The sequence below is a fragment of the Pristiophorus japonicus genome, chromosome 13 (assembly GCF_044704955.1).
Source record: "Pristiophorus japonicus isolate sPriJap1 chromosome 13, sPriJap1.hap1, whole genome shotgun sequence".
In the NCBI taxonomy this organism is placed as follows: Eukaryota; Metazoa; Chordata; class Chondrichthyes; family Pristiophoridae; genus Pristiophorus; species Pristiophorus japonicus.
This window is the reverse complement of record NC_091989.1, coordinates 18,255,598-18,277,883: the sequence shown is the minus strand read 5'-3', so window position 1 is coordinate 18,277,883 and position 22,286 is coordinate 18,255,598. Positions and strand designations below refer to the sequence as shown.

The following is a 22,286-nucleotide window of genomic DNA, read 5'->3' as shown; positions in this document are numbered from 1 at the left end:
CCAGCTCCGTGTGGGTTTCATTGTGAAACTGACGCAACAAGCTAAAAATACTGAGCCTTCAGCTGAAGGTTCTCATCGGAAGAACTAGTCTGGGTCCCAACAATGTCAGCGGAGCCCAGAGTGTTCTAGGCGGGCAGCACTTTCACGTTTATTTTTGCTGGTAAGGCCGGCATTTATTGCCCATCTCTAATTGCCATGGAGAAGGTGATGGTGAGCCTCCTTCTTGAACCGCTGCAGTCCTTGTGGTGAAGGTGCTCCCACAGAGCTGCTGTACTTTGTAGCGGTTTGCTACAACCGAGTGGTTGGTTCGCTCGGCCATTTCAGAGGGCAGTTAAGAGTCGACCACATTGCTGTGGGTCTGGAGTCACATATAGGCCAGCCCAGGTAAGGACGGCAGATTTCCTTTCCTCAAGGACATTAGTTGGGGTTTTATGACAATCCTGGACTTTCATGGTCACCATTACTGATACAAGCTTTAAAAAAAATCCAGATTTAATTAATTAACAATTTAAATTCCCCAGCTCGGTTGGTATTGGAACTTACTGGCCCAGTAATATAAGCACTATACTACTGGAGCTCTGGTCCAGGGACCTTTCAGAAGTATATTTTTAAAAAGGAAAACAGACTCCAGGACCTCGCAAACGTCCAATTTTACTTCATTTAATTCTACAAGAGACTAAAATCCCAGTCAGTGTATTGGATAGAATCACTCTTAAAATGCACAACAGGCTGCCCTATAACCATCGTCATGAATATATCATGATTGAAGTAGAGTGTCAACTTCCCCTTTAAATCTTCAATAAAAAGTCACATTACTTTCGGGAAATTAATGGGACCAATTTTTGTTAATTCACAACAATTAAACTCGTTTTAAAGAGTTATGCTGTAATATCCCTTTCGCTTTGAGCCAGGATGGGTGTGCTCACAGTTTGGGAGGAAGGCAGTGGGTGAACGGCCCGCAGCTTTGGCCAGGATTCAGCGGGTGACTTTCCTGGGAACCTGCCGGAGCCGCGGGGGTTGACCCGGTGTACTGCGAGCCACCCGCACAGAGAGCCGCGGGGGTTGACCCGGTGTACTGCGAGCCACCCGCACAGAGTGAGAGAGAACGCGGGCGAGTTCTTGAAAGCGAAGAATCGGGCAGACTGCAGGCGGTTGCTCCTGGCAGGGGGTTTATTTTGCCCTCCCGGGAGGACCGAGACTTTGGTCCCTGTAAGTCTGAGGATAGTTTGAGAGCCGCTTCTCTTAATCATGATACAAGGCTGGGATTCTAACAACAGCGGTGAGATTATATCCTTACCACCTTTTTATTATAAGTTACAGTGAGGTGCATTAGGGCTAAATTTTCTTTCTAAAAGGTTGGTAATTTACAAAGACCTTGCAAATCCAAATGATCCCCAAAAGATCCTCTGCAGCATCTTGCACGTGTAACTCTGTTGAAATTCTGATTATTGCATTTATGTTCTATTTAGCTGCGATATTAATGTCGAGTTGTACATTGTTTTATCAGAGGCGTGACGGGTTGTTGACTAAATCCTTAACTCTTAATTGTTAGAATAGCAAACAAGTCCATTCTTCCTTTTAAAAGCCAAGGGGCTCTGGTTGAGAGGCGGGCGGATATTCTGATTGGCATTGGGAGCAGCCAATGAACACTGATAGCGGGGGCGAATCCCCACCCCTCCCGACGCTGAGGAGCAAATCAGAGCTCGATATGGGCGGCGGCCAAAGCCCAGCGTTCGACTTGTTAAAGCTAACTAACATCAGAGCAGTGGCATTGAAGCAGGGGTGAGGGATCGGTTGAGCAGATAGCTGGTCATCCATCGGCAGGTGTTGTACAGAAGGAGTCTTGAAGGTTGGCATTGATCGGGGCAGATTGCAGGCGGTTGCTGTGCCTTTATTTATCTATATACTTTAAATAGAACGAATTGAAATATAAATGAGCACATGTAGTTTTTTTTAAAGCAATGTTCTAATGAATTAATAATTATACACTTTACTCAGGCTGCAGTGCAATAGATATCGTTGAAATCTGGGTTTGAAACATATGAAAGGTCGCTAAACGAGATGCTATAGTTTCACTTACCCTTGTATTAAGCGCCGTCTGATGATTTGCTGCAATTTCCATTCTGCACTCTGTGATCGGAAACATGGGGCGCTGTTAGTTTCCTGGTCAGTTCCAGGTGGAAGTGAAGCTGCCAGCTTTTCACACACTCACCTGTGGAGTAAAGAACTCGGGAGCAGTCAGAATCGGTCTAAACCACTTGGTTAAAAGGAGTGATGTGTGAATGAAGGTGCGAGTCTAGGCAGAGTAGATAGAGAGAGACTGTTCCCATTAGTGGAAGGGTCGAGAACCAGAGGACACAGATTTAAGGTGATTGGCAGCAGAACCAAAGGCGACATGAGGGGGCACGTTTTTACACAGCGAGTGGTTGGGATCTGAATGTACGGCCCGAAAAGGTGATGGAGGTAGACTCAATCGTAGCTTACAAACGGGAATTGGATCAGTACCTGAAGGAAACAAGCATTGCAGGGATACCGGGAAAGGGCGAGGGAGTGGAACTAGCTGAAGTGCTCTTGCAGAGAGCCGGCGGGCTCGATGGGCTGAATGGCCTCCTTCTGTGCTGTAACCATTCTGAGTCAAAACCCTTTCAGGCAGTGAGTTCCAGACCCCCGCCAGCCTCACCCTCTGGAACTCGCTGCCTGAAAGGGTGGTAGAGGCAGAAACCCTCATCGCGTTTAACAAGTACTTGGATGTGCACTTGAAGTACCATAACCTACAGGGCTACGGACCAAGAGCTGGAGAGTGGGATTAGGCTGGATAGCTGTTTGTCGGCCGGCACAGACACGATGGGCCGAGTGGCCTCCTTTTGTGCTGTAAATGTCCGAGTCTGTGAAATATGGAAGCGAGAGAGAGCCAACAGTAAAAAAAAAAAGAATGGAGGGAGACCAGTTCTGGAGAGAAGGGAAGGGAGATTGGTAACCAGGAGATGGAGAGAGCTGAGAGGCGTCTCCGAAAGGTTCCCCCAAACTCTCCACCCGCTACGAGTCACATCTGCTTCCTGGGGCAAGTGGCAGGGCAAATGAGGAAAATGTTGGATTCTTCTTTAACCATTTCTGTCTTGTTCCCTTTCAGAGTGACGATGCTGAGAAGCGAACGTGTGGACGTGGGTAGAGTTTAGTCGAGTGCCTTTGCTTCCGTTTGGATTTAAAATATAACAAGAGGGGCTCATCCAGAACATCCAAAAAAAAAAATACCACCCCACCCCCAAACCATGGCCGCGGTCAGATGGAACCAGAGTTGTCTCATCTTCCAGTTGCTCCTAATCTTCACCACCTCCTGCTCTGGGCGGGTGGTGGTCAACCAGGAGTACAAGACTTTCAGAGCCCAGAACCCGGACTGGGTGTTCAACCACTTGGTGGTGGACCCGAGCACGGGCAGCGTGTACGTGGGGGCGGTGAACAGGATCTACAAGCTGTCAGACCAGCTGCAGCCTCTGGTCACCCACGAGACCGGGCCCGACGAGGACAACCCCGACTGCTACCCTCCCCGCATCGTGCAGCCGTGCCAGGAGCCGCTGCGGCTGACCGACAACGTCAACAAGCTGCTGCTGATCGACCAGGGGGGGCGGCGCCTGATCGCCTGCGGCAGCCTGTACCAGGGCATCTGCAAGCTGCTGCGGCTCGACGACCTCTTCAAGCTGGGCGAGCCCTTCCACAAGAAGGAGCACTACCTGTCCGGCGTCAACGACAGCGGCTCGGTCTTCGGGGTCATCGTCTCGGACCAGGGCTCGGAGGAGGCCAAGCTGTTTGTGGCCACGGCGGTGGACGGCAAGCCCGAGTACTTCCCCACCATCTCCAGCCGCCTGCTGGCCCGCAACCCCGAGGCCGACGAGATGTTCTCCTACGTCTTCCACGACGAGTTCGTGGCGTCGCTCATCAAGATCCCGTCCGACACCTTCACGGTCATCCCCGACTTTGACATCTACTACATCTACGGCTTCAGCAGCTCGGCCTTCGTCTACTTCCTGACCCTGCAGCCCGAGCTGGTGCACTCGGGCCCGGGCTCCAGCCGCCAGCAGGTCTTCACCTCCAAGCTGGTGCGCCTCTGCCAAGCCGACACCACCTTCAACTCGTACGTCGAGATGCCCATCGGCTGCGTGGTGGGCGGCGTGGAGTACCGCCTGCTGCAGGCGGCACACCTGGCCCAGGCCGGCCCGCGCCTGGCCCGCTCGCTGGGCATCGCGCCCGGCCACCAGGACGTGCTCTTCGCCCTCTTCGCCAAGGGCCAGAAGCGGCGCAGCCAGGCGCCCGACGAGTCGGCCCTCTGCATGTTCGTGCTCGGCACCATCAACGAGCGCATCAAGAACCGGCTGCAGTCCTGCTACCGCGGGGAGGGCTTCCTGGACCTGGCCTGGCTCAAGGTCAAGGACATCCCGTGTGTGCCCGCGGTAAGGGGGCTGTGTGTGTGTCCATGTCCATGTGGTGTGTCCTGTGTCCGTGGGGTGTGTCCCTGTATGCTGCGTCCGTGGGGTGTGTCCTTTTCAGAATGGAGTTTAGAAGAATGAGAGGAGATCCCATAGAAACATATACAATTCTGACAGGATTGGACAGGTTAGATGCAGGAAGATGTTCCCGATGTTGGGGAAGTCCACAACCAGGGTTCACAGTCTAAGGATAAGAGGTAAGCCATTTAGGACCGAGATGAGGAGAAACTTCTTCACTCAGAGTTGTTAACCTGTGGAATTCTCTACCGCAGAGAGTTGTTGAAGCAAGCCAGTTCGTTAGATATATTCAAAAGGGAGTTAGATGTGGCCCTTACGGCTAAAGGGATCAAGGGGTATGGAGAGAAAGCAGGAATGGGGTACTGAAGTGCATGATCAGCTATGATCATATTGAATGGTGATGCAGGTTCGAAGGGCCGAATGGCCTACTCCTGCACCTATTTTCTATGCTGTTTGTGGGGGCTTGCTGTGCACAGATCGGCTGCCGCATTTCCTACATTGCAACAGTGACTACACTTCAAAAGCACTTGGTTGGCTCTAAAGCGCTTTGGGACATCCCGAGGTCGTGAAAGGCGCTATAGAAATGCAATTCTTTCCTTCCTTTCTGATCTATTGACTCAACATTGCACCACTTGGTTCATTTACCCCCCCCCCCCCCCCCCCGCCTTGAGCCATCAGAACATCCAACATTCCACTTTCATTTCCATGCCTGGTGCAGAGTGCATCATTCATAAGCCTGAAACTCACAAATGATTCACCATCAGCCTCACAAGTAGAGATTTTTTTTTTCAACACTTAATTTGAAGAGTTTCTATTTATTCCTCAAGTTTCAAATATGATAAAATTAATAAGGTTTCTGGTTTCTTCACAAACTAGAAAAAAATGAATCAGGAAATGCCAAGTGGCTATTAAAAGATAGGTGTCATTTTTTGTCACTGCAGAAATGAGATCACACAATGAACAAATGAATGCTACCCATCAAATGAGGAATTTACTGTCAGACTGCCACCATCCGAAGTATTTTGCTTTTGAATTTACTGGATATACTTCACGGTCAGCTGGCTTCAGAGTCAGAAGGCTGTGGGTTCAAACCGCATTTCAGAACTTGAGTGCCTAACCAAGGCCAACACATCAGCGAAGTGCTGGTTCTTCACTCCCCTTTGATGCATTTAAAAGACTTACATTTATATAGCGCCTTTAAGACCACCAGACGTCTCAAAGCGCATCACCACCAACGAAGTACTTTTTGAAGTGTAGTCACTGTTGTAATGTGGGAAACATGGCAACCAATTTGTGCACAGCAACCTCCCACAAACAGCAATGTTTTAATGACCAGACAATCCGTTTTGGTTATGTTGATTGAGGGATAAATATTGGCCAAGCCCCCTGGGATAATTCCCCTGCTCTTCTTTGAAATAGTGCCATGGGATCTTTTACGTTCAGCTGAGAGGGCAGACAGCCTCGGTTTAACGTCTCTTTTGAAAGACGGCACCTCCTACAGTGCAGCACTCCCTCAGCACTACACTGGAGCGTCAGCCTAGATGTGTGTGTTTGAGTCCCTGGAATGGGGCTTGAACCCACAACCTTCTGACTCAGAGGCAAGAGTGCCACCCACTGAGCCACAGTTGACATTTATGGGGAAACTAAATAAGTTTCCCGCAGCACGGGCCAATAGCGAGGCTGTGAGGTCATGAGGCTCACATTGCGTAGTGTGAATTCCTCATAGAGTGAGGTCCTGTGGGAAGGAGGAAGGGAGGAGCACAGTCGAAGTATGTTTGAGTCTGTGTGTATGTATTGGCATGTGGCAGAGCCTGGTCTTCATTTGTCTTGGATCCCCTTGCCACTGGACCAAGACCTTGCTCCGTCAAGCCCTTGTGGTGGCTGATGTGCAGCGGCCACCCCATATTAAAATAATTCACGCACAGGCATCTTCCACCATTGAAAATGAGTTCATCAGCCACCTAACTACTCATTTTTAGTGTGGAAGCAAGTTACCCTCGACCCAGAGAGACTGCCTATGATGATGATGATGATGATGATGGAGATAAATGCGGGAGGGTAGAAAGGAATAGAAGGTTATGCTGGTTGAGTGAAATGAAGTAGGGTTGGAGGAGGCTCATGAGGAACATAGACCAGTTGGGCCGAATGGCCTGCTGCCATTTATATGTAATTCGATGTAAAACGCTGGCAGTGCCACGCTTTGAATGATGCATTAAACCATCACCCCAACTGCCTGACAAGGACTGTTTGAAGAGGAGCAGGGAGTTTTCCATGCCAATGTTCCTCCCTCAACCAGCACCACCAAATATAGATTAACTGGTCATTCATCTATTGCTGTTAGTCAGCCTTGCTGTGTGAAAAATGGTTGTTTTTAAACGAATGTAGCAACATTGAGTACACTTCAAAAAGAATAATTCATTGTACGAAAGGGTGTTCTGAGTAATTACGCTAATTAAATGGACATTCTCTCTCAGTAATGGCATTCTTATTTTAAGAGCCTTCAATTTTTCTCCAAGGACGAATGCCGTGGGGTACAGTTCCATAGTGTTGGCAGGTTATTTAACTCTGGGATCATCACAGCTACACCCGACCCTGTCCTCACACAGGCTCGAACACTTTCCGCAGGGGCTCACTGGATTCTGATCAGAAGCGGGAACCCAAGCTGGAAAGATTCAAGTGTCCCGACCCCAAGCAAGAGTGGCCAGCTCCTGTTTGTCGAGTGCCTGGTTGGGGAACGTGGTGGACGAGATCAAGGCTAAGAGTCTACCTTTTAAGTTTTCATATTTTATTCCCTTCCCACAACACGCTTGAATGCAGCGCTTTCATTATTTCAGGACCTGCATATGGCTACAATAACAACTTGCATTTATATAATGCCTTTAACATAGAAAAGCACCCAAGGTGCTTCACAGGAGCATTAACAAATGTTAACACTGAGCCACGTAAGGAGATATTAGGTCAGGTGACCAAAAGCTTGGTCAAAGAGGTAGGTTTTATGGAGCATCTTAGAAAGGAGAGAGAGGTAGAGAGGCAGAGAAATTTAGTGAGGGAATTCCAGAGATTAGGGCCCAGGCAGCTGAAGGCATGGCTGCCAATGGTGGAGTGATTAAAATCCCCACACACAAGTTTGAAATCCACTGGTACACATTCAGTTCATCGATATATTGCCAAACTCTCAATGTATGCATACACATTCACGTAATGTTTATACACGCACCACACTCACTCAATTCAATGTCCACATGGACACCACACAGACACACACTCACTGAACATGCGCATATACACACCAAATTCGCTTAATGTTTATACACACGCCACACTCACTCAATGTTCACACACACTCATGAACCTAAATGTACTCAGTGAAAGTTATAGCATGCAACCATAGAAACATAGAATGATAGAAATTGATGGTATTGGAGATTATTCAATCCATCGTGTCTGTGCCTTGTAGGTTGGGACACGTCCAAGTGCATATCCAAGTACTTTTTAAATGCGATGAGAATTTTCAAGCAGTGAGATCTAAACCCCCGCCACCCTCTGGGTGAAGAAAGTTCTCACATTTTCCTGCCTCAACTAGATCATATCTGCCTCTGCCCCAGAGAGCGGTGGAGGCTGGGTCACTGAATATATTTAAGGCGGAGACAGACAAATTTTTGAGCGATAAGGGAGTAAAGGGTTATGGGGAGTGGGCAGGGAAGTGGAGCTGAGTCCATGATCAGATCAGCCATGATCTTATTGAATGATGGAGCAGGCTCGAGGGGCCTATTCCTGCTTCTATTTCTTGCCTATGACAGGGAATGTGGTTCTCATATTGAACTGTACAGCCACCTAAGGACTCATTTTGAAAGTGAAAGCAAGTCTTCCTTGATTCCAAGGGACTGCCTATGATGATGTTCTTAGGACATGTTAATATGAAATAGATGGAGCTTGAAGTACACACTGTCCAAACACAAACCCAGTCTGGGGATACACACACATGGACACACACACACGGAACACGGACATAGAAAATAGGTGCAGGAGTAGGCCGTTCGAGCCTGCACCACCATTCAATAAGATCATGGCTGATCATTCACCTCAGTACCCCTTTCCCGCTTTCCCCTTATCCTTAGACTGTGACCCCTGGTTCTGGACTTCCCCAACATCGGGAACATTCTTCCTGCATCTAACCTGTCCAATCCTGTCAGAATTTTACATGTTTCTATGAGATCCCCTCTCATTCTTCTAAATTCCAGTGAATATAAGCCTAGACGATTCAGTCGTTCTTCATATGTCAGTCCTGCCATCCTGGGAGTCACTCTGGTGAACCTTCACTGCACTCCCTGAATAGCAAGAATGTCCTTTCTCAGATTAGGAGACCAAAACTGCACACAATATTCAATGTGTGGCCTCATCCAGGCCCTGTACAACTGCATTAAGACCTCCCTGCTCCTATACTCAAATCCTCTCGCTATGAAGGCCAACATGCCATTTGCTGCCTGCTCTACCTGTATGCCAACTTTCAATGACTGATGTACCATGACACCCAGGTCTCGTTGCACCTCCCCTTTTCCTAGTCTGTCACCATTCAGATAATCTGCCTTCCTGTTTTTCCTCAAACTTATCCACATTATACTGCATCTGCCATGCATTTGCCCACTCACCTAACCTGTCCAAGTCTCCCTGCAGCCTCTTAGCGTCCTCCTCACACCGCCACCCAGCTTAGTGTCATCTGCAAACTTGGAGATATTACACTCAATTCCTTCATCCAAATCATTAATGTATCTTGTAAATAGCTGGGGTCCCAGCACTCAACCTTGCGGTACCCCACTAGTCACTGCCTGCCATTCTGAAAAGGAGCTGTTTATTCCTACTCTTTGCTTCCTGTCTGCCAACCAGTTTTCTATCCACGTCAATACCATTACCCCCAATACCACGTGCTTTAATTTTGCACACTAGTCTCTTGTATGGTACCTTGTCAAAAGCCTTTTGAAAGTCCAAATACATCACATCCACTGGTTCTCCCTTGACAACTGTACTAGTTACATCCTCAAAAAATTCTAGAAGATTTGTCAAGCATGATTTCCCTTTTATAAATCCATGCTGACTTGGACTGATCCTGTCACCGATGATGGCCAGATAATCTGTTTTATAGAGTGATGCATAAATATTGGCCAGGACACTGGGGAGAACTCCCCTGCGCCTCTTCAAAATATTGTCCTAGGATCTTTTACATCCACCTGAGAGGGCAGATAGGTCCTCGGTTTAACATCTCATCCAAAAGAAGGCACCTGCAACAGAGCAGCACTCCCTAAGTACTGCACTGGAGTGTCAGCCTAGATTTCTGTGCTCAAGTCTCTGGAAGAGTGTGGCTTCAGCTCTCTCGTGTGCTGAGTTCGCACACCTGCCTGGTTTTATTTGATAACTGCTTTCAGTTAACTCCACTTTTGTTGTGTAATGCTGCAACTACCATATTTCGTTGTCTGCACAAATGTGTGTATTGGCTGCCACTGTAGATCTGAGCACCTGTGCCTTTCTATCTGTCTCCGTCTTGTTTGGCTCATCTGCCTTCCCCCTCCCCACTCTGAGTCACTGCACCACACCCTTGCCAACGTTCCACATCACATGGCATTAATCCACCACTTAACTCTGATGATCGTGGCTGGGGCACTAAATTATCTTCTGTATCTGGGGTAGAGAGGGTAAATATAAAGTAACATCCTTCTCCTGATCATGAACCAGTCCCTCATGTACGAGTGGTGGGTGTCGGGTGAGGACTGGATTGGGGTCAGTTGTGATGGGAATAGCTTGCCAACACTCGCTGTCTGCTTGTTCTTTAAGACTGGGCTCTAGGAAAGGGTACGAGAAGGCTACTGGAACCATAACCTACAATGAAGTTTAGGAAAGAAAGGGGAGAAAATGGTTTGGGCAGAAATGAAATTTCACAGGACGTCATTGAACATCTTCTACATCTAATAGCAGCATCAGCGTGAAGCTTTCTTATTTGAGATCTAGCATTGGTCAGAGATGCAGATTAACACTTCCACTCTGCCACAACCCCAAACTCATAAAAAGCTATTAAAAGCAAATGTAAATATTTTCCATTTCTCTCAGTTGCCCAATGGGTTTGCGCACACATGGTGGGTTAAGCCTGCCCATATCTGTTACCTAGGAGTCTTCCAGCCAACGGAATAAACTCTCATTCCTGTTGGATTTGAATCTGGTTTTCAGAAGTGATCAGTGTATTAACTTGCTGTCCTAAGTCAGTGAGATCTGTCATTGCTTCTTTTGTTGGAGCCAGTAATGGAAGGCCTAATTTGTTTTGCTCGCACTTGTTGCTCGAGTAAATCAAAGATTGCTCTTGAAGGGAAAATAAAACATTGGCAACTATTATTTGATTTTCCTTTTTATCCATATGAGCGTGCCAGCCGTGGCTCAGTGGGTAACACCCTCGCCTCTATCAGAAGGTTGCAGGTTCAAGTCCCACTCCAGGGACTTGAGCATGTAAATCTAGGCTAATGCTCCACTACAGTGCTGAAGGAGTGCTGCACTGTCGGAGGTGCCATCTTTCGAATGAGACGTTAAACTGAGGCCCTGTCTGCGCTCTCAGGTGGATGTAAGAGAACCTTTGACACTATTTCAAAGAAGTGCAGGGGAGTTATCTCTCTGGTGTCCTGGCTAATATTTATCCCTCAGTCAACATAACAGAAACAAAAATATCTGGTCATTATTACATTGCTGTTAGTGGGAGCTTGCTGTGCACAAATTGGCTGTTGCATTTCCCACATTACAACAGTGGCGACACTCCAAAAGTACTTCATTGGCTGTGAAGTGCTTTGCGACGTCTGGTGGTCATGAAAGGTGCTATATAAATGCAATTCTTCTTTCATATATTTTTCTTCCCTCTTCCTTTCCCTCCCCCGGGATATTTCCTACATTAAAGGCGCTGTATAAATACAAGTTATTTTGTTTTCACAATTTGTGAGAAAAGCGATCGAGCTTCTACCAGTTGCTAACCTTGTTGTGCCCTTTGCTGGTATTAGTGCTGGCCCCATGTGTATTCATCGCAGTCTAAATAAAGGCAGTGCAGACATAAATGGAAGTGAAAAGTAAAACACTATGTGGGCAGCAGGTGTTGGACAGTGCCCTTAAGTTGGGCGATGAGCAGCTCATAATTCGATTAGTATGATGAGAGACTGCTAAAGTCTAGAATCAAACTGGCACTCCTCGAACTCATTGTAAGAAAAATGGTTCAGTTTGTGCTGCGAAGCAAAGCCTGTTTTGCTCCAGGCTTGGTGTCCTGTACTTCCACACCAGTCATGGGATTGTGATGCTCTTCAGTTGCGCTGCTAGATGGAGCACTTCGTAATTGCAAAGTGCTGCGTCTTTGAAGGGAAATGTGACCATTCCTCACCCACCATGGATAACCATGGCCATGGAGAGACTCGAGTCCATATTGTCCTTCCTTTGGGTAGCTGTCCACAAGGAACCATTTAGTTCTGCACAGTCTACTATTTAAAAACGAAAGACAGACAGACTTGCATTTATATAACGTACTTCTCCATCTCGGGATGTCCCAAAGCGCTTTACAGCCAATGAAGCACTTTTAAAGTGTAGTCAACTATTGTAAGGGAGGAAACATGGCAGCCAATTTGGGCACAGCAAGGTCCCACAAAAAGCAAAATGATAATGACAAGATAATCTGTTTTAGGGATGCTGATTGAGAGATAAAAATTGGCCAGTATTCCCCTGCTTTTCTTCAAAATAGTGCCATGGGATCTTTTACATCCACCTGAGAGGGCAGACGGGGCTTTGGTTTAACGTCCCATCCAAAAGACAGCACCTCTGACAGTGCAGCACTTCCTCAGCACTGCACTGGAGTGTCAGCCTAGACATTTTTTCGTGCTCAAGTCTCTGGAATGGGACTTGAACCCACCTCTGAGTCACAGCTGAAGAACAATTAGAACAGGGTTAATCTTAAATGATGCCTGCTTGAAGTACTGAAAGATACACTCCTTCCCTTCTAGTTATTCAACGCTTGAATGGGATTCATTTTTAGAATGTAAATGATCTGCCTTTTGCATGGTGGTGATGTCACACCTCAAGCACACCGAAACTGATCAGGCTAATAGTGTATTGATTAGTATTGCAAGTTACAATTGAAGGCCTTTCTTCTAAATACACATGGTTTCAAATTGCAGTATGAGACAATAATCTATTTATAACCTACAGTGCTTTAGTTTTGGAACACTTGCTGTTCAGGCGCTCCAAAAAATTTATCAATGCAGTACTGAGGGTGCACTGCACTATTGGAGATTCTGTCTTTTGGATGAGACATTAAACTGAGTCAAGTCTGCCCTCTCGGGTGGATGTACAAGATGCCACAGCACTATTTCGAAGAAGAGCTGGGAAGTTTTCCCCAGTGTCTTGGTCAATATTTATCAACCAACATCATTTATTTAAAAAAAAAAACAGATTATCTGGACAAATGCTACGAGCACCAGGCCTGGTTGGTGGTCATCTGCAGTATAAGCTCCTCTGGGCTCTGGACTCTATATCCGGGGGTACATTGTGCCATCATACACTGCATTCTGAGACAGAGCAAGCCAGAGCCTAAGAATGTTGCTGGCAGGGTGTGGGGCGGTGGGGGAGAAATAACTAAGACAGAAAGTATTGATTCTGTTCCTGGTGCAGCCAAAACCAGTCTGGCTTTTGGATGCCAAATGGTGTACTTGAGATATTAAGTACAGGGGTAGAATCAAAGGGTTTATCATGCACTTGCAAGTTGAATACTCATTACTCAACAGGGCAAACCATCATTCCTCACCAATAATAGTGAATATTTTTTGGTTTAATCTTGCCTGGCTAATTTTTCTCAGTCATTACGGCACAGAAGGAGGCCATTCGGCCCATCGGGTCCATGCCAGCTCTCTCGAGCAATCCAGTCAGTCCCATTCCCCTGCTCTATCCCCATAGGCCTGCACGTTTATTTCTCTCAAGTGCCTTCCCAATTTCTTTTTGAAATAATTGAACATCTCTGCTTCCACCACCTTCATCGGCAGCGAGTTCCAGGTCATTACCACTCGCTGCGTAAAAAAGGTTCTGCCTCGCATCCCCCTGTATCTCTTGCCCAAAACCTTAAATCTGTGTCCCTTAGTCCTGGTACCATCAGCGAATGGGAACAGCCTTTCTCTCTCTACCTTATCCAAACCCGTCATAATCTTGTACACCTCTATCAAATCCTTTCTCAACCTCCTTTGCCCCAAGGAGAACAACCCCAGACAAAAATGAGATATGAATGAAATGGAAATCACCTGAGAAACATCTTTTGTCCCGGGGATTGGTCTGCCTGGGATGAGGTCAAATCATCATCCATTCATTGTTCATGCGCTTAGACTGATGGTAAATGCACATTAATGCCTATGATTATTGCTGAGAACGCTTTAACCTTTGCCCTCTTCATCTTCCTCGCAGCCTGTTCCGATAGACGACAGTTTTTGCGGATTGGACATTAATGCTCCATTAGGTGGCTCCACTCTCATGCAAGGCATTCCCCTGTTCTCAGAAGACCGAGACCGGATGAGCTCAGTGATTTCATATGTGTACAACGATCACTCGCTGGTGTTTGTGGGGACTAAGAGCGGCAAGCTGAAGAAGGTAGGAAGAGCTGGTTTTCCCCAGGGTGGGGTTGTTGACGTGCAAGATGGTGTTTGCAACGACCAGCGTTTGATGCTGGAAGCTTTTGTTCAAATGCATTGAGTGTTGATGTACTTTCACGATGCATTCGATGGCATAAGCATCTACTGCTGGGACCAGCAAATGTGTTCAGAATTTACCACAAATATAGTGCTGTTAGACTGGGAAGGGGATATTGTCCAGTGCTGAAATGAAAACAAATAATTTTGAGGCAAGGGTCAGACTTTGAGATCTGAACGGCTGGTTTGTTAGGTCCTTGGAGGACAGTGATCGAGGGGTCAGCAATAAACTTATTAGTTACACCCTTGTTTGTTTTTCAAAATCAATGAATTAACTTCTTGTTTGTTGGAAGAGAGACTTTTCCAAGATGACTGGAAGCCGCTCAGCAAAGCTAAATGGTTCTTTCCTTGGCTGTGTTTGTGTGCGCCAGCTTGTTTGGCTGAAGTTGGCATATTGCAGCTTGATGAATTGAACAGTAAGGTTTGTGGGTGTGTTCGCGTCTAACTGCTGACAAAGGAGTTCGCGAGCACGTGACTGAGACGTATCGAGCGTATAGAGTCCACAGTCAGTGGATTCTGACTACGAAAGCCCAAGGAGTGCTGTCACTCAGTGCTGGTTCTCTAGTCTGTCCCCAATCTACAGAAATGCCAAGTCTGTAAGCACATGTTACAATGCAGTGTGTGTACTCGTGCAGTGTACACTGATATCTTTACACATCTTAATGCAAAATCATACTTTACACAGGGCATATATGATCTCTGGTACGTGTGTCTATATCTTAGTGAGCAGGTAACCTGGTCTCCAAAGACAAGAGTTTGTGCATCAAGCTAAGTAACTTAGTACATGGTGTGGAAGAGGCAGTTAAGACTGTTTGTAAAGATATGTATAAGATCACCAATGATCATCAACTGTACTATGTTTGGTATTTTTAATGTTTTTGAGGTGCAGTGGACTATTAGTGCGTCGCGTGTTCTACATGTACATGTGAAAAACATCGTTGAGATAAGACCCTGGGTTTGAGAGCTGGAAATATCACTTCTTACAATTCTGAGGGTTGGAAAAATCGGAGGCACAAGACCCATACTGAAATGAGACCAATTCGTAGCGACCAGCACGGCCTGTAACCAGGCACGGTTTAGGTGGAGCTACAAACCGACAACCAACAGGAATGTGAGCAGGTTACTGCTGCAATCAGTCCTTTGTGTGTTTTTTTTAATCTCTCTCTCTATTTTAATAATTTTTTTTAAAGGATGACTTTCCCTCTCCTCGTCTCTCTTGGGCAGTCTGTCCGTAGGTTGCCACTAATGTTGGCAACCCAAGGTTGTGCAAGATCTGCATCCCCAGAGAGGCCGAGCTCTGGAACTCGGCAGAGCGCAAGATCGTACCTCTGTCCCATGGTTGGACGGTGATGCCCGTCTGCCATGGTGAACCTGCACCTCATGTGTCGCTCTAGAGAACTGCCTCGCGGTGCAGAAGCTCTCGCTTCGTGCCAGTCTGTCGCAGTCTCCAGAGAGCTCGCCAGTGAATCATTTGAGCCACATCAGTGACCAGCTTTGGATGCGACAATCCAATAGTAACAGTTCAAAAAAAAAATGACACCACTGTTTTGCAAGACAAAAGGAATGCAGAAAATCAATCTGTCTACATCCAATATGGAAATCTGTTGAGTGAGCAATAATGTCCAGAATAATGGTTTTTATTTTTGAACAATTTGAATCAAGATTGATTCATTGAAACTGCTGAAAATAATTGTTTCCAAGATAGTCTATCTTGATATGATCCTGTATTATCAGAGCAGCATGTGTGATTGGGAATTGATGCCCGACGCTTGAGAAGGTTGAGGTGATGTACATATTCGGTGCTGCGTCAGGTTTTCAGTGAGCTACCCCACCACAGTCCGACCCTCCCGATTTTGATGGCAGGACTACCCTTGAAGCCACGGTTGCTGAAGAAGTCTGCTCAACCTCAGCATCAGGTTATTACAGCGACTCCCAGTAAGCATAATTAATACGCAGTTTTACTGTGAAGAATTGGATCAGTCTTCAGGAGACCTGAACCATGGTTGACTTGTCTGCAAAGAGGCGATATTGTCCTAAAATGTTTACATATTCATTAATTAGAACACAATGACGAATTAATCCAGCAGTTTTATTCCCCCTTTGATAACTCAATGATATCTAGATAACGCTCCTAAAGTCAAGTAACAAATTTAAATTTGAGCTAATTTTAATGACTCTTTTAAGTGTCAGGATTAATTGTGTTTTGAGATTTCAGTGACAGCATCTCATTTTTTGTGGTGATTAATGTCTATTGGAGGTTTTCATGATTTGATTTACATACTAAATAGAGGCTCGTAAAACCAGAGTGAGAGTCGAATGTGTGATCCTCGGCTGGGAGATGGGCCATCCTGGCTGCTTTTGGAAGGAGTTCTCTCTGTCTTGAGAGTTTTGGTCTCGGAAGAGGATGGAACTAGGTTAGAGGAATAGTTCAACAGCATTCAGCAGAGCCACGCTGGTGAGGTGAGGTTTAACATTAGAAAAAATATGCAGGAGAAAGTCACCTCTGCTCAAGTACAACAGCAACTTATATTTATATAGCGCCTTTAACGTAGTAAAATGCCCCAAGGCCCTTCACAGGGGGATTATAAGACAAAAATCTGATACCGAGCCACATAAGAAGGAATTACAGCAGATGACCAAAAGCTTGATCAAAGAGGTAGGTTTTAAGGAGGAAAGAGAGGTGGAGAGGTTTAGGGAGGGTGTTCCAGAGCTTGGGGCCAAGGCAACTGAAGGCACGGCCGCCAATGGTTGAGCGACTTATAATCAGGGATACTCGAGGGCAGAATTAGAGGAGCGCAGAGATCTGGGGGGGTGGAGGTATGGTGGGGCTGGAGGAGATTACAAGATTACAGAGATAGGAAGGGGCGAGGCCATGAAGGGATCTGTAAACAAGTATGAGAATTTTGAAATCGGGGCATTGCATAACCGGGAGCCAATGTAGGTCAGCGAGCACAGGGATGATGGGTGAACGGAATGTGCGAGTTAGGACACGGGCTGCCGAGTTTAGGATGACCTCAGGTTTATGTAGGATAGAATGTGAGAAGCCAGACCGGAGTATCTCTCCCCTTCTGCCTTGTACTCCAAGGATGGTCTTCATAAATGTTTTTCCTGGCCCCAAAGGAGTGAACCTGTGGACCACATAGACACACATGGGGACACACGCATGCAAAGATGAAAATTGCAGGGCTGTGGGGAAAGAGAGGTGGAGTGGGACCAATTGGACAGCTCTTTCAAAGAGCCGACACAGGCAACTTGGCCCGAATGGCCTCCTGTGCTGCATGATTCTACGAAAGGTGTGCGCTCACAAACGCGGACACCGTTCCTCCTCTGCTCGCCCTCTAACCCCAGGCCCTGGGATTCTCAACACCACCACTCGGAGCTTGTGCATTGCTCCGGCTGTAACACAGTGCTGTTTGAAGTGCGCATCACAGATCTCTCTCAACAATTGGGAAACTCCTTCAGGCGCCACTAATCGGAGCTTGTGATCAGCATGGTTTGTAAATGTAAAGAAAATGCTTTGTTGGCGGGAGGAAGCCTTCCTGAAATTTGTGCAGCAAGGGCGCAGCTCCGATATGCATATGGTGTTGCAGTCAATAAGTCACCTGTGGCAACTCTATTTACATGGTGCACATCACACGCCTGACGATGTGTGTGGGCTGATTTCAGAACCAACAGAGTATTTGTACAGGTGCTTGGCCGGATAGATTTGACTCTGCACTCAAGCCTTGTAACTGCTCTTGTTTCTCTGTACAGATAAGCTGAATGGAACAAAAATAAATTCAAGCACCGCTTTAAATATATAATTACAGGCTAACTATCTGTTTTAGAGCTGATGTCAGATGGTCTCTGTTACACTCATAATAAATGGTCAGACTGAGTACTGTGTGTAATGAGCAAGTGTGACCTTAGCTCCTTTATTAAGATTCCGGAGTGCAGATACCTTGTGGGTGACCTGCTTATATACTGTGCTCCCAAGGGATTCTGGGATCCCTTGGGACTCCAACAGGTGAGCCCTCTGGTGGTCAGGTGTGATGCAGGTTACAAAGGGTTAAATACATAAGTCTCCATGGTGATTTGCACCCATCCTGCCCTTGGTTTTCTCCCTTTCTCTCCTGAAGGCTCTTGAGTCTTGTCGGGGCATTCCATCTCGGGATGAGGGGAGCATGTCCCTCCTCTCTGCCTCAATGCACACCCTCCACAACTCTTTTTCCATCTTGCTTCTCTGGTGCCAAGTGTTCATGTGCCATTGTGGTTGGCTCTAAAAGCAGGTAATGGTCTCAAGCGGGAACTTGTAACTTCCAGCTGGATGTGGTTCCACAGATGCCCATGGTCTTCTGGTACCCTACTCTACTGACGATCCTTCACGTCTCAGTCTAGTTAGTGACGTTAGTTGGGAGCAGGCTGTTTGATTGTAGGGGCGTTCTAGTCGAACCTGGTTCTGTTGGTCCAGCTCATTATCCAGCAACAGTCACTTGGATATTGATCTTGGGTGGAAATGCTGTCTGGTTCTTCCCTGTACCCTGCCCCCATCTCTCTAAACAAGGGGAGTTGGGGTCAAGTGTAGTGCCCTCTCTCACTGCCCCGACTGATATCAGCTTACCTAGGACTTTTCACTCTTTATGGCACAGTTCCAAATTCAGGATAAGAGGTAAGCCATTTAGGACCGAGATGAGGAGAAACTTCTTCACTCAGGGAATTGTGAACCTGTGGAATTCTCTACCACAAAGTTGTTGAGGCCAGTTCATTAGATATATTCAAAAGGGAGTTAGATATGGTCCTTATGGCTAAAGGGATCAAGGGGTATGGAGAGAAAGCAGAAATGGGGTACTGAAGTTGCATGATCAGCCATGATCATATTGAATGGTGGTGCAGGCTCGAAGGGTCGAATGGCCCACTCCTGCACCTATTTTCTATGTTTCTATGTTGCTCTTTGGTAGAGCTGTCTTAGTCCCACTCTTTCCCCATAGCCCTGTCATTTTTTTCCCCCCTTAAAGTATTTATCCATTTCTCTTTTGAAAGTTACCATTGAACCTGCTCCACTACCCTTTCAGGGAGTGCGTTCCAGATCATAACAACTTGCTGTGTAAAAAAAACCTTTGCTTCCTCATGTCTCATTTGGTTCTCTTTCCAATCATCGATCCTTCTGCCACTGGAAACAGTTTCTCCTTATTTACTCCATCAAAACCCTTCATGATTTTGAATACCGCTGTCAAATCTCCTCTTAACCTTCTCTGCTTGAAGGAGAATAACCCCAGCTTCTCCAGGCTGTCCACATAACTGAAGTCCCTCATCCCTGTTCCATTCTAGTAAATCTCGTCTGCACCCTCTCCCAAGGCCTTGGCATCCTTCCTAAAGCGCGGTGGCCAGAAGTGGACACAATACTCCAGCTGAGGCCTAACCAGTGTATTATGAAGGTTTAGTATTTTGCGATCTTGGTTTTGTTTGTGTGTATGAACCGTCGTTGCATTGGAGAGACGACGGGTAGAATGGTCAGGTTCTGTATGTGGTTTGCGTGATGTGATTGGGTTCAGTGCGGATAGAGAAGAGCGGGGGAGGAATCATCCAGAGTCCTGGCTTTATATTGGTGCCGAGTGACCCTTGCTGGAAAGGGCATAGCGCAGATGTTGGGTGAGGATGGTGGCAGTGTCAAATAGCCGGTTAGCACTGGGCTCACACTTAAAGAATGCACAATTCTGGGAGCTGCACCTTTAAGCGTGTACTTATCTGTTGATGAAGACTTACAGCAATGTCTCCTACGGTGAGGCTAATGCACTTGGGTAGTCCCTTATGGCTTAGAAAATCAATAAAATGGCCTATTAACTTTTTTTTCATGGGGAGCGGGCGGGGAACAGGAAGTTCTGCTGATGGCTGCTTGTTTTTGGGAATAGGAATTTTGTTTTGTCAATGCAAGCTGGGCTTGCCCGACCCTTGGAAGCTGATGGGATAGACTGGTGTGGGGGGGGGGGGGGGGGCTGCGGGGATGTGGGGGGGGGGGTGCGGGGGATGTGGGGGTGGTGGATGTGGGGGATGTGGGGGGGTGCGGGGGATGTGGGGGTGGACGGGGGATGTGGAGATGGGGGTGGGCGGGGCTGGGGGATGTGGAGAGGGGGTGGGCGGGGGATGTGGAGAGGGGGTGGGCGGGGCTGGGGGATGTGGAGGGGGGGGCGGGGGATGTGGAGAGGGAGTGGGCGGGGCTGGGGGATGTGGGGGGGCGGTGGATGTGGCGAGGGGGTGGGCGGGCGGGGTATATGGAGAGGGGGTGGGGGGGGCGGGGGATGTGGAGAGGGGGTGGGTGGAGGGGGTGGGTGGGGGATGTGGAGAGGGGGTGGGCGGGGCGGGGGATGTGGGGGTGGGGGATGTGGAGGCATGAGACGCTTTGGGAAGGTTTGTAATTGGAGGCGCACAGAATGTGGTTGGCAACAGGATGAGTGTCAGGTTACTATCATTGTACAATTGTTCAGTTCTGCCTTGAAAAATGTTTTGATTCATGCAGCACTCAACAAGTTGGCCAAATATCATGGGCCTTCGCTGACAAATCTGCCGAAACAAAAGCTAATAAACTAAGGACAACTCAACCACAACATTCCTCTTCCGGGATGGAGGTATATTTCTTCTGCTTCTCATGCCCTCGTTGGCTAGTAGAAGCTTGCGATGTGGAAATTGCTGTTAAAAACTCTTCCGAAAACCATAAGGAAAGAAAAAAAATTTCCCGACCAGCTGATCCATTTACTGTTGATGGCTGTTGTGTTCTTCTCTGGACGCTTCCAGGTGCCAAGTTCCGTTAAATGAAATGTGTTTAACAGGGATTGAGAGAACCATCCATCTGCCCGGCCACAGGTGTAGCTTTATCTGTCCCCTGGATCAGACTATTGACTCTGTGTTAAACACAACTAAGCAGTCATTCACTTGATGGTGACTTAAAATGAACAATTTGGATTTTATTTTCTAAGCAAATTCTCAAAAGTTTATATATAGTTAATTATTTTGCGAAGCTATCGATAATTTTTCTGGTACAGAGCTTGTGGGAGAGGATGGTGGGGTTCTGTCTGTGCATGGGAGCAATATGTGTGTAAGTGTTCAAAAAATTAGTTTAGTTTTGACTCATGGATTCCGCTCGGTCAAGGGAAGGGTACAAAGTGGTTGTGTCTAACTTGTGAGCACCATTTTTGTCTTGTTGCCCCACTTGTGGTTTTGGTGATCATGGGCGATTGGGAGGGGTGTGGGTGGGAGACATCACTTATTCTATGCGGAAATGTCTCTTTCAAAATTCTCATCCTTATTTTCAAATCCCTCCATGGCCTTGCCTCTCCCTATCTCTGTAATCTCCTCCAGCCCCACAACACCCCGAGATGTCTGCGCTCCTCTAATTCTGGCCTCTTGAGCATTCCTGATTGTAATCGCTCAACCATTGGTGGCTGTGCCTTCTGTTGCCTAGGCCCCAAGCTCTGGAACTCCCTCCCTAAACCTCTCCGCCTCTCTACCTCTCTTTCCTCCTTCAAGATGCTCCTTAAAACCTATCTCTTTGACTGCCCTAATTTCTACTAATGCAGCTCGGTGTCAAATGTTTTATTGCATAATACTCCTGTTTAATCGCTATAAAAATAAAAGTTGTTGTAACCCATTCATCATTGTTTTGTGCTCTTGTTTCTTGTGTACAAATCTTAGTTGCTTTGGAGGGTACGAGGGATAGAATGGCCTGTTTCTGTATGTACTTTGCATGATGTGATTGGGCTCAGTGCAAGGCAGATGGGGCAAATCACCCAGAGTCCAACTTTATATTGCTGGCTGCTGGAAAGTGCGTAGCGTGGACATTGGGTAAGGATGGAGTCAAACCAACTGGAGGTCTGGAGTCCCTCATACAGAATGCCCACCTGGGTGAGGTATCAGAGACTTGGCCGCAGCTTTGAGTGCAGGGTGATTCACTGCAACATTTTTTCACTCGGAGAGTGGTGAACCTGTGGAATTCTCTATCACAGAAGGCTGTGGAGGCCAAGTCACTGAATATATTTAAGAGGGAGCTAGATAGATTTCTAGAAATAAAAGGCAT

The 22,286-nt window shown here is 47.0% G+C and overlaps 1 protein-coding gene across 1 annotated transcript in view; it reads left to right on the top strand.

The window, feature by feature from the left end:
• Positions 1–307: 307 nt before the first annotated feature.
• plxna4 (plexin A4) overlaps positions 308–22,286 on the top strand; it is a 647,412-nt gene continuing 625,433 nt past the window's right edge. Inside the window, exons 1-3 of the mRNA XM_070897188.1 lie at positions 308–384; positions 3,131–4,445; positions 13,959–14,141. Coding sequence (XP_070753289.1) covers positions 3,270–4,445; positions 13,959–14,141 — 1,359 coding nt within the window. The 5' untranslated portion in view covers positions 308–384; positions 3,131–3,269. The remainder of the gene's footprint in view (positions 385–3,130; positions 4,446–13,958; positions 14,142–22,286) is intronic.